Source organism: Lepisosteus platostomus, chromosome 6 (genome assembly GCF_059453375.1).
Source record: "Lepisosteus platostomus isolate fLepPlt1 chromosome 6, fLepPlt1.hap1, whole genome shotgun sequence".
Classification (NCBI taxonomy): Eukaryota; Metazoa; Chordata; class Actinopteri; order Semionotiformes; family Lepisosteidae; genus Lepisosteus; species Lepisosteus platostomus.
Window position 1 is genome coordinate 60484811 of NC_142616.1, and position 13589 is coordinate 60498399.

General features: G+C 34.9%; 1 protein-coding gene across 5 annotated transcripts in view; it reads left to right on the forward strand.

The window, feature by feature from the left end:
* Nucleotides 1-13589, forward strand: part of grip2b (glutamate receptor interacting protein 2b) — a 298078-nt gene that overhangs the window by 156690 nt on the left and 127799 nt on the right. The window contains exon 1 of one of the 5 annotated variants that reach the window (XM_088636699.1): nucleotides 6983-7301. The exons of the other annotated variants lie outside the window; for them this stretch is intronic. Coding sequence (XP_088492825.1) covers nucleotides 7247-7301 — 55 coding nt within the window. The 5' untranslated portion in view covers nucleotides 6983-7246. Of the gene's footprint in view, nucleotides 1-6982; nucleotides 7302-13589 lie in introns of those variants that run through there. 5 annotated transcript variants of the gene reach the window in all.

A 13589-nucleotide genomic window follows, 5' to 3' on the forward strand; every position in this document is an offset into this window, starting at 1 on the left:
TTCTAAAATTGACTGTGGTGTTTAGTGCTACGGTAAAATAATTCTGTCGGGATGGTTGAAGCCGAGTTTCTGCTTTAAAGGACAACTCATTTGTTCATTTCCACATCTTAAAGGACCTTTGTGACAATTACTCTGCATAATAAACAAAATCTTTTTTTCATTTGTGGCGCTTATGAGCAAAATGTCAGTACAGCACTACTGTATATACTGTACACCATTGTAGTTTCAAGATGATACTGTAGATATTATTTTACAATATTCTGCAAACAAAAAAAGATGTAAAAGCAGAAAACACTCACCTCAAACCTGGTCCTGACCCTTTTGTGAACTGTCAAGGTGTTTACATAGTACGAAAGTGTCCAGCTCAGTACTTCCGGATCCTTGTATGTTCAACAAAGAAATGAAACATAATGATCACAGATTATGTAAAGCAACTTTTTCAGTCAAATACAGCATGAAAATTGTAATAAATGTGGTAAAGGAGAAGTTTTCTGCAAAGCAAGCAGTATTCACTGAGGACAGTGCATTATTGTTCTAGTCAAACTCCGGACTCAGTCAATGTTTATGGAGAATTACTAGCCTTTTAGCTTTCCAGACAAATCTCTGTTTTCTTAAAACTGTGCCCTCTGGTATTCCAGTTCAACTAAAGCAAGAATTGAAGATTCTGCTCGACTTACATACTTCAGCAAGTTAAAATTTAATAGAAATTCATGAGGTTCTCAGGGAAGAACAAGTGGGGGTTTGCAAAAGGAACCCTAGTGAAGATTAATTCCCAAATGTTGAAAACACTATCAACCGCTTCAGTAACACCAGCAGTAAATATCTCCAAACTCATTGTAACACTAACACTGCAGTTTTCCTGAGCTGCAGTTGTCTTGGGTTTATCAGCCTTGGTTTCTGTACCTTTTGACATGAAAAATACTTCAGAGTACACAGAACATGGTTTTCCATTGTATGGAAAACTCAGTATTTGAACTTCAGTCAGCTTCTCTAACTGTATTTAATCTTACTAGATGATCTTTAGACATCAAGATCGAATGTGAGGCTTAATGAAACAGTTTGTTTCAGTGGATTCTCAAGATATTACAGTATTTCTGTAAAATAATTCCTTGTGCCCTAAAAGGATTCAAGTTCTTGCCTGATTGACTTCTACAACACACGAGGATAAAGAAATGCAACTTCTTGACCCACAAAAAACTAACTTAACTTAACTTTACTCATCTGTATATTTGTGTTTTCTACCTCTCTGTCTCCAGTTGTCCTTGTTCCAAAGACAAACAACAGGCCAAGCAAATCTCGTTTTCTTTATACCTGTCTGTTGTCACAGCAGTGATTGTTTTTCTTGAAGTTCTGTCCAGTAACATCCGAATTTTTTTTCAAGCTGATTGATCACAAATTTGTTGAATGCCGACCTAAAATATTTTCATGTGTTTGGGATCTCAATAGATTGTTTCACAGCGTGCAAGCACCTTGTCACTTCACAAAGCGGTCAGGACTAATTTCGAACTATTTTCCATTGCTTTTGTACGTGACTTGGGGTACAAAACCAAGATTACGTAGCAAAATTGTTTTTGCCAGTATTATATCAGCTATACGTGACAACCCCTTTAACTAGGACATTCTTGGATGCCATTACAGCAAGTCCTGAACAGTTCTTCTTCAGATTGTTCCTTTATGGATGACAATAATTGCATAAGATGCTGCAGGATTTTATTATTCTTGATTGTGTCAGATGTTAACCCCCTGTCAGTCATTTTTGCCATAGGCGTGTGTTTATTAATCCTACCTACACATATCATTTTCAAACGTGCTCTAGTGCTGGCAATGCTTTAATAAAGATAAAAAACAAGTATATGAAATTCTATTTTTAATTATAATAATTTTATTATTTATTATTTTTTTATTTAATAATAAAATATTTAATATTTTTAATATAGGTGCCAGTGGTGCTTTGTTTTTTCTCCTAATATTATTTTGTGGAGGAACAGATACTTCAGTTCATTTTGAATGTTATTCACGGAGCAACACTTAATTCTTCAAAGTAAAATAATAATGACAGTCCGGTATTCACTTTTTAAAGCTCAAAAGAATCATCTTCTTCTTCATTATGCCATTAGAGTTGGCTTAAAATGCCTGGAAGATTAAATAAATATTGCAAAACCTCATTATTCAAACAGTCTGGCTGTTGTTTTATTCAATAATTTAATAGCTACCCATATCAGAATGTTCTGTGTACAGTATACTGTAAAAGAAGCATGTGCCTCACTAGTATCACTGCAGTGTAATTGTACCTCAGCACATAATATGGAAGGGATGTTCAATATATGCCTCAGCACCTACTGAAAATATTAATTCAGGAAGTTTACTTTCAGCTCTGAAATGATGTTAATTAAAGTGCTGTAGCTGGTATTCTGTGTATCTTTAATCACTAACAAACTAACAAAAGTATGCTAACTATAAAAACACATATAGCGATGAAAACTATTTTTCAAACCAAGTTTACATTTCTGAAGCAAGAGCTTGCAATGCTGTGCAATAATAAAAACACACATCTCCCTTTGACTATATTAAGATTATATTGAGATACACAGTTGTAAAGAGTTCCTATCATCCTACAGTAAGTGATCTTGATACTGCATATTTGGTGTAGCCTGCATGCTTTCGGAACAAATCTGTCCACTCCATATGAGATATGGCCATTTTCATACTTCTGTAGAATTAGGGACTCCTTGAGCTAAGAGTAAATGATGTGAAGTGCCAGATATTGTCAGATTCTGCCATATTTTGTACTGACAGGTTTTTAATTGCATCATGTGTGTAAAACTAATATATTGCCAGGGCCTGATGGCATTTTCCAGGAAGTGAGTGATGTTATTTATAGACCCCTTAGTTATGTTAGCTATATTTCAGCTCTCAGGAACACTTCCAAAACAAAGCCATGAGTGTCAATAGATTTAGGAAGGGGAGGGTTTTATCTTCATTGAAAAACTAAGGTTTGAACTTTAATATTTAATTTAGTTCTTCAGTTTTTTAACTGGTAAATCACTTTAAAAAGTCAGTAAATCAGTCTTACTTATGAAAATTGTATGCCACTGAGTTTTATACTTTTGAGTTTATATTTTGTGATTAGGAATAACATGAAAGTACTTCCTGCTTTTAGATGGGTTTGTGAAATTCAGTGGAGATTTTTTTCTCTTTTGGAGACCCTTAAAAATTGTTATGAGAGCTCTTACAGAACTTAAGGTACAGATTTAAAATAATGAGGTTATGTAATAGAGCAGAAGTGTATGACTATTCACATACTGCAAAGCTCCTGACTATTTGAACACCTAGAAAGAAAAGGTGAACAGAAATGAATATCTTTTGACAACAGAACTGTTGATTTTCAGATGTTTTGTAAAAGAAGTGTTGAGTACAGTATGGTATAAAGTTTGCTTTTAACATTTTTACTGTGCTATTTTTCATTCTTTAATATGTAACATACAAAGGGTTTTAGAGGGAGTGTACAGTGTATATTTTTTTGCTCGTAAAACATACTATATACTACAGCATTTTAAAAACTTCTCTGGATCATCAAGAGATGATCTCTGTCACAATATGTCACGTATTTTCTTTTGGTAGACCCAAGGATGTGGATATCACGCACATATGTGCTTCTCCCAAATCTGTACTAGAAGTCACTTTATCAGAGCTCCTTTTAACTTCCTGTCTGTGATGATCAAATTTTGGAGAAACTATACATATTTTCTTTCCTAATTAAAAACCAGCCAAAAGAAATGTAAAGGCAGTTAAGTATTTAATTGATAGATCAATATTAAAAGCAAAAGGGAGAGGGAACCATTACATGAACAAACCTGAAGAAAGTTGAAGAATAAATACATTCTTGTACCTTTAAAATGGTACAATAGAAACATATGGGAACCTGTCTAGCTAATTTGATCACTCTAGGATGTACTGTAGACAGCAGGAGAATATTGCTGCCTGAAATGAAAGTAAGTGGACCGTAAAACACTGCATTATTTGCATTACAATTTACATACAAATATCCTCCCAACATAAAAAACAAAGGATGTGCATTGTAAATGCAGTGGCTAAATTCATATTGATGCAAAAAAAAACATGTATGGTAAAGACTGTTATAAAATCTAGATTATTAATCCAACTCCTTAGATGTCAGAGATTCACCGTGAATGTTGTTCACACCCTTGCTCACAGTTGTGATGATTCATTTACTCACAGATGGGAGAAAAGTTTGAATTTTGAAAGTCTGGGTGATGTTAGCAACCTACTGTATTCACCAAGTATAGTTCTGAGATGTCGGATGGAATGCGATCCCAAACAAATGGGTTGTAAAAGAATATGAGCCTTTTATTTCTGTTAATGAGACAATCATGTTCAGAATGAATTAGTCTCTTAATAAAATTTTAAGCAAACTCATTTCCCTGTGTTGTAGGGATAGGAGAACATGAAGGGGTCTTCTCATTATATAAAAATACAGAAAGATATACAGTAGTTCAGGTGGGTAGCTCCGTCAGCATGCGTAGGCTGCAAAGGAACAAGTAATAGGTTTATTCCATGCTGAAAAAAAGAAGAGAACACAACATTTTGGCCGTGGAGCCTTCTTCAGGTGTGATACCTGAATACCTGTATAAGATATACAGTATACAGGTATACAGCATAGGAAGGCTAGATTGGAAACAATTTACCACATATTAATGTGGTGCTATACAGAAATGTAACTTCCTAATTGTAAGGGAATATTTTCCATGATTATCTGTTATTCAATAAGTGATATAGACTAACAAATTGGACAACACTGACAGCCTGACATGATTTTCTTAGGACATTTGTCAGGAACAGTTCTTTCCGGGCCCTATGCGGACGACACGATCCGGAAGGTGAAGAAACAATAGGGAAAAATATCATGCAGGAGTGGGTCAGGAGACGGGGGCGTGTCCGAGGTGAACAGGTGTCCAGGGGAAGTGAGTCCGGGGCGAACAATCCAAGCATAAATCCAAAAGGGAAATCCAATACGGGAGTCCAAGACCAGGGGATCCATCCAAAGTAATTAAAAACCAGAACCGGGTCGGGACCGGCGGGGCAGGGAATCAGAAACAGGAAACTAAAACCATAACGGAGCCAGACGCGGCAGGACCCCCCGGGCTCTCACGAAACGGGATTCAATGAGAAGCCTCAGGCAAACGCCTGCGTCTGGCTTTAAAGGTGGAACTAAATAGGGGCTGCAATAAGGAACAGGTGTGGGGAATGGGACAGAACGAGGAAGGGCTGGAGCGCCCTTTAGAGGAGGAGTAACGATCGTGACAACATTACTATGACTTCCTATCACAGGTTACACTTGATGGGTTCCTGCAAACTTTGCAGAATGCAATTTGATGGACTGTTTCCACAGTTGAAAATGTAATTTGAGCAAAGATTCCAAATTGACTGCTAAAATAAATATAAGAAAGGATCAAAAGTGATTATGAGAAAGTCTTATAAATTCTGGCCAGATATTGACTCCTAAATTATTTCTTTATAAAATAGTTGCATGCATCTCTGTAAGCATGTAAAATTTATGGACTATGAATGTGGAATTTTGGGCATTTTATGCTTGGACTGTTCTTTAAAATGCTCTGCTACTTAAAGGTTTTCCTTAGCATTCCTTAACTGGAATATAATTGATAAAAGGGTTTTTATTATAAAAGACCTTACATTTTTTTCTTCATTTCTTTTTCTGTTACTTGAAAGATAACTATTATCGAAAAATAATTTTCACACTGACTCATTTACCGCTTAAATAGAATGATGATAAAATTACATTTAAAATTAATACAATGTTTACTAAAAATAAATGCAATAATAATTCCAAATATTGCAATGTAAAGGAGTTTGAAATGTATTTGAGTGTTTGGCTGTATTAATTTATTTTATTGAGTTTAAATCTGTCTGTTTAATTTTTCTGCAATTTTGCAATTGAACTATAAAGACTAATATTAATATGGTTAACATCACAGACATTATAGCAAAGAAGACATGCAAAGGTGTTATCGTTATGGAGAGATGTTCTGAAAAGGCTAAATTATCAAAAAGAAGGCACTATACATACAGTACTAATTCACAGTCCAACCAGACCAAAAAAACTGTCTCAAGTGCAAGATCTTTTACTTTTTCTTTCTTTATTGTTGCTGTTATTGTTGTTAATTATCCATAACGTGATATTGAAACACTATATGAAGCAACATTGTGTCACATAGTTTGTTGAGGTGAGGTGAAAAATGCATGTGACATGCATGCATTTAATATGTGTGCCAAATGCTATAAAATATACTGCAAGAAATTTGGGAGAAAAGATTAATAATATTCAAATTTAACTACATTCGTAGATGGGTGAAAAGTGACCTGAAGGATTTTGGATGATTGCTGTGCCTTAATTATGTTTTGTGTGTGTTTTCCTAACTGTTAGTATTTATGTTTCCAGCAATGATTTTAAAGATTTCCTTTAAGGCCATATCTTTGTAAGCACAGATATACAGCCATTTTGTTTCATAACTTATTAAAGCACCAGAACTAATTTTCACGTACAGAATGTGCAAGTGTGAGTCTCTGTCTATAGTAATTGTCACTGTGGCCTAAGACCAAGGATGACAACCAAAATAATTAGTAAGTCCCCCTCCACTGTGTATTCTTCTGACTTAGAGTTCGAAAAAGAAAGAGCTGTGTGCTTTTATGAGCTTTGAGAGGTTATTAAGGAGGATGCTCTGGACTGCTCTGATGTGATTAATTAGATTGTCTTCAAGTACTATAGCTGAAATCCCACAGAACTCCCTTGCACCTCAGCTATAGAGCATAGTGTGTTTGAATGTGTGTGTGTGTGAGAGGGAAGGAGGCAGCGAGAGAAGGAGGTTTATAAATATTGATTAGTATTCCTGTGCTGATCGAAAGAAATGACAAGAAGCACTCGGATGCTAAGCAGTCCTGGGCAAAATCTCTCGTTCTTGCTCTCTCCATATCATCCCTTCTCTCTTTCTCACTTGTGCTGCTCCGTTCCAATTCCTCACCTTAAAGCACTGGAACTTCCTCAGCTGGGATGGGGATTTAATGTGTGAGAGGCAGAGAGAGCCCCATGTTTGCTCTGCTCCATGAGCAGAGTGTGAGAAGGAGCTTTGAGTGCCATGTGACTGAGCTCCAGCGCTTTTTTTTTCTAAAAAAATGAACCGGTGAGGAAAAGGAGGAGGAGAAGGAGGATATGTTTACCGTTTCGCTGAAGTGCCGAATGGGGGTCATCAGACACCGGACTAAAGGTATTGTGCACTGCACCACATTGCTTTAGATTTGAGCAACATAGCCAGGTCTGAGGAGGTGCCAACAAAGGCTGTTTTTCTGTTGGGCTTATTCAGGGAAAATGTGTTGTAAAAAAATATTCAGTTTGGTATTTGCGCTTTTATATGAGAGTGTTTGGAAATGCTCTCAAAAACACAGCTTTTTCTTCAGAAACAATACTGAAGCATGATTTTATTTACTTGTGGATTTCTCTTGTGTGCAATAATAAGTGTTACAGCTCTTAGATTTTTATGAGCCTACAGAGGTTTCATTAAATCTTTGTTTGTCTAGGAACAGCACATGTGTGCATAAAGGCAGCAGCAGTGGGGAGTTGATCTTCATGAGCACATTTTAATCACTATGATTCTATGAGAACAAATTGAAAATTAAAACAACAAAAAGCAGAAAGTTTTGCATCCAGTGTGAAAAGATCAATATGATTTGAGAAAAAAGGTTGTACAGTATGTGCCCTTAAATTATCTGAAAGTTTCATATATAAAAGATTTGCTTATTAATTTGCAGAACATCCTGTTGTTCTTTGTTTTGACATTTTCCTTTCAATTGTTGGACTCCCTCTTCTTAAAAATTTACAGTGACAACAAATGCCTGTTTTTCTTTAAGATATAAAATTGTCAGGTGAAAATCTATTTGTTAAATTAGTTGTTACGAAAATGACTGAAGCATGTTAAATAATAAATTAATATTTGTGTACGATAAACGCATGACAAAGCCTGGGGGCAATTATTTTTTGCAAACTTTCAAAGTTTTGTGTGGTCCATATTTGTACACATTAAAATGATAGAAAGAAAATAGTGCTGAATTTGTTCTTTTTAAAACTGATGAAAGATAACAAAAATACAAAATATAATAAAAACAATACTGCTTTAAAATGGATGTCCTTACTGCACATGCACAGCAGGTAGAGCACCACCAATTAGAATTCATCACTGTACCAGCCTGAAAATATCTCAGGCCTTACACTGAAGTTACTATGGTATCTAACACGTACTATGAGTCACAGGGTGGTATCCATTAGATCTTTCAATGTGTGATATATTTTTTCATATATCTACTATCTTTTTCTGTTATTTCTCATTGAAAGCATATTCAGATACTGTACTCTACATGTAGACTTACTCCCTCTTGAGGTACGTACAGAGAGTCACTAAGTGCAGCCAAATGAATTAAGGGCCGACAGAGGAAGAAAACGTGGGGGATTACTGGATTTCTTTTGAATTAAGGATCAAATTAATGATCAAAGATTGAGAAATGAGCACTGTTTGTTATGACTTGGAATGATAATGTTCATTGTTGCTGATGGGATTAAAGTCATTTAAGGACCACCAGATATCAGCCAATGGACATTTCCCTTGGGGGATTTGTCCTGTATTAAAAATATTAAAAAGTCTTTAAAAAGAATTAGGAAAGCTGTCTTAGCCACGGGAAGGCATCTGGACTAGTGCAAAAGATGGCTGAGTGCTGTGGGATTATTAATTAATAAAGGCCTTTTGTTAATATAGATCTTCATTTTTCATGCAGGTGCAGTTTCTCTAAGAACAATGAGGGGATTGGCAATTGGGTTCTCTGGAGCATTCTTGGGAAGAAAAGCTTGTCCAGAATTTTCTTAGCTATCACTAACAGAATTATTTTTTATCTCTCTTTACAAACATTTTAGTTTTTTTTTATTCTTTCATAAAATGACAAAAGGACTGAATTTAGCAAATACCACTAAGAAAACCTTGTTTTGTTATATGACGGCGTGCTAATTTCACATTTTCAATGTGATCATAGACATTTTCTTGGCCTGGCCTCAATTTACAGTACAGTATACACATACTGTATAATAAATATGCAGTATGTCAGTAGTGTGAATAAACTGGTGATGTTACATTAGTTGGTGCACTGGGTGTCTGCATATGTTGTGTTTTAATCTATGTAAATATATACACTGTAGGAAAATATAATGTTTTTATACATACTCTAGTGTATATACAGTAGTATACTGTATATACAGTAAAGCATTAAATTCCAAGTGGATAGTGGTAGAAGTTTTTCATTGACCTTTGTTAATTCCTTGTTTAAATTTGTCGTATTTTATTGATCACCACTAAACTGCTTCTCAGAATCCAGTTTGGTCACTTCTTTTAAAGAAAACACTAAAGCACCAGCAAGCAAATATTTATGTTATGGTAGGCCTGACCTGTTCAAGACTGAATTGCTTTCATTTCTGCAAGCAGTCTCAAACTTCTGATTTTCTCAAGAGACAATACTTGCAGCTTCTGTGTGAAGCATGTAAAGGATCCTGTGACATTTCATTTAAAAACTCAATTCTAGTTTTATTTTTTAAATACAGTAAAAAAAATTGTAACTACACATTTCACAACACAGAAATTTATGACCAGTCCTTAGTATTAAAAGTATTTACTGTATATAACCAATAGAATGAATGAAACGTAAAGTGCAGTAAGCTTAGAAATAATCTTATATCATATTAATGACATTGTAATATACAGTATAAGCATTTATATAGAACTGTTTGTACCACATTTTTAAGCTATGACATTTAATTGTGTGTTATCAAATCCTATGAATTAAATTTCTTAGATAAGATTTATTAATATTTTTCAGTACAATCAGTACAAATTACAGTACCACCTTTAACCCGCGTGTATAAAGTGGTTATAAAGAAAACGATGCATACTGTACCTGTTTGCATGTTTGAGTCTTATCTTGCTACGTGTTTTGATCCTGTCTAATTTGGGGCACAATTACATATCAAAGATATGGATATTTTGAGATGCTTAGAAAATATGTTATTCTTCTTGTCTTGCAATATGGTAGAAGGATGTTTCTGAAGCACAGCAGTTTTGTTGGTCTTATTTTTGCTGTTGCTATTAACATTCATTAGTAGATAAAACTGTGAAAGAAAAATACAGATGCATCATTTCGTATATTACTGACACTCAGTCTTAGCTTCTTAGTTCTAAATTACTGATTATATTAATATCCTTAATATAAGGTGATTGAGTATTACTGCTTTCATTACAAGTTAAGATGTGGTAGATTGATTTTCACAATTCTCTGTGAACTCATATTTTTTCCTTGGTAATCTGAGGTAGTTTGTGGTCTTCCTTGTCATTACCCAGCTAGTCATACATCCATGTATTACACTAGGAGAACTGGGGACACACATTGACGCTCTTTGGGATTGGCTACTTCCTCCTCCACAGGCATTATAAAATGGTAATAGCCGAGCTTTAGTTTTGAACTGTGTGCTTCAAGTTGTGCAATAGTAAATGGAGTTGTTTCCCAACCAACACATTCCTATCCCTGATTTTGATTCCATCTCTTAATCTCCAGTGTTGTTTGATGACTTCATTGATTAAGACCTCAGCTGTGTTTCACCAGGACCAGGGATGGAAACCACTGCTAAACCTACTAAAGGAGCTTGATTTTGTTGACATTTGATTCAAGAAATGAATCCTGAAGATATCAACAAAGTCAACTGAAAGTACTATTTCGTGCTTCTCTGTGAAACAAGAAACGTTCTTTGTTTGGCCATATAGTAGGTATGAGTACTCTATTGAAGCTGGTTACCTCGATCCAAATTGGACCAGTATTAGACCACTAATAGACTGCCCATACTGTATGTTGTTTCAGTAAAGTATATTTTGCACTCAATTTTGGGGTGTTTTCCTACTCTAACCACAGTTAAGCCTGAAACTTCGCTCATTGAGATCACCATCCAATACAACATTTCCAATAGTAGAATACTTGTTCAACAATAGAATTTTACCCTTGTTGTTGTGTTCTCTTTAGTTTGGTGTGCTTGCTTAACCATTTCTGACAAATATTTTGTTTCAGTGAAGCATATTTTGCACTCAAATGAGTGGAAGGTTGCATTAGTTCTGCATTAGAAGGTTCTGCTGTAATTCTGAACCCTAACCCTAACCCTGCAAACACAAAGCTAGGGTTAGGGTTAGGATTCCAGCAAAACGTAGATACTTCTTGATGGCATGGCTGTGTTTTAGGACAGAAATTATATTTAGGAAAACTGTTATTTCAGTAATATCTTCAGAATTTTTTTCTTTCAAATATTGTTACACTGCATTGCTCGAAAAAGGAATGTTGCCAAAATTGCCCTAAAGGCAAAGGTTAGAAAAAACTGTTAATACATTTCAAAATCTTACCGTTAGCATTGAACACTGATGCATAATAACAAAGAAAGACCAAATTTGGGGGGTTTTCCTACTCTAACCCCACTTAAGCCTGAAAGTGTGCTCATTGTGATCACCATCCAATGCAACATTTCCAATAGTAGAATACTTGTTCAACAATAGAATTTTACAGTTGTTGGTGCGTTCTCTTTAGTTTGGTGTGCTTGCTTTACCATTTCTGACAAATACTTTCTTTCAGTGGAGTATATTTTGCACTCAAATGAATGGAAGGTTGCAGAGAGATAGATAAGACTTTATTGATCCTGAAGGGAAATTGCATTAATTCTTTGAAGAAGTTCTGAACCTTAACCCTAACCTAGCGCAAACCCATAGCTTGGGTTCGTGTTAGGATTCTACCAAAACTTAAATGCTTTTTGAGGTCATGGCAGTGTTTTAGGACAGAAAAAATATTTAGGAAAAGTGTTGTTTCAGTGCAATCTTCAGGTTTTTTTTCACCCATACTGTATAGTGCTACACTGCATTGCTCTAAAAGAGAATGTTGCCAAAATTACACTAAAGGCAAAAGTTTGAAAAAAAATGTTAATAGATTTCAAAATCTTCGGGTTGGAATTGAACACAAATCCATATTAACAAGGAAAGACCAAATTTCGGGGAGGTTTTCCGACTCTCACCCCACTTAAGCCTGAAAGTGTGCTCATTGAGATCACCATCCAACACAACATTTCCAATAGTAGAATACGTATTCAACAATAGAATTTTACCCCTGTTGGTACGTTCGCTTTAGTTTGGTGTGCTTGCTTAATGATTTCTGACAAATATTTACTTTCAGTGAAGTATATTTTGCACTCAAATGACTGGAAGGTTGCACTAATTCTGTTAAGAAATAGGGTTAGGATTCCAGCAAAATGTACTGTATGTCTATAGGGATTTTAAATATTATCCCTGCCTTTGTTATTTGCTGCTAAAAAAACTGACAACCTAAAGGAACACCTGTACTGAGCTGGTATAAATGGCATAGCCTTAGTTTAAATTCTGTTAGCTCCAGTCTGTAGAACTCATCCAAACTTTTCAAAAAAGAGGGAAACTATTTGGAATCCAACTGTGTCACAGTCTGACTGCCAGAAATGGATAGAACTACTCAGTGAGTTAGACTTTTTCCCATCACAATTGCCCCCTTGTACTGTAACTGATTCTTTTAAAAACAAATCTCCTAATCCTAGCAGACACAGTTTTCATCAAAATGAGATTTAAAGTATTTTGCTGACATTTATGGCACCTGATCCATTTAGGATATCCAGTATTAATTGGTTATAATGCAAAATAGGTGACCTCATGTCAGCTGCATATGAAATTATTATGAAAGTAATGTTCTGTCTCGTAGACGTGCAGTTAATTTCTCTCATGAGTGCGTCAATTCCATGATGATGGTATCATTTATCATATTTTGTTCTGTATGGCATTTTAAAACTACTATTAAGTGCTTTACTGTCAGAATTATTTCAACATATCTTTTAAATGTGAGCTTTTCAAAGCACCTCTATACCTAGTATTTCAGTTAATATTAGAATAGTAAATTAAGTGCCATATTAATTAAAAATTCATGTGATCTTTAGCAGTTGCTGTAACTTTATATGAAACTGTGAATATGTGAATATGAATATATGATTTTATTATTTCAGATGTGTGTACTGTATATGCAACTTGTAATTCATCATAACATTCCAAATTTTAATATTTAACAGTTAATCATATTTTACTGCTGTAGTCTGATTTACAGTGTGAGCATAGATGTGCACCGTTTTCAAATTTCTGCATTTCTCTTCGTAAGATGCTAAAGTCGATTGTTCATAAACATTTTTTTTTAAACTAATGAAAATAATTATTCGGAGGTGGAGAGCCGGATTTTGCACCATAGTTGACCAGGTAACTATGCAAATACAGTACAGTATAGTGGGTATAAAAAGAAACCTAACACTCATACAGTAACTGCAACAAATTCAGATTTAATGAATACACATGACAGTAAAAATCACAGGTTACATGCATGCATGGCTACTGATGGAAGCAATACACTCTGTACATCTATGACAC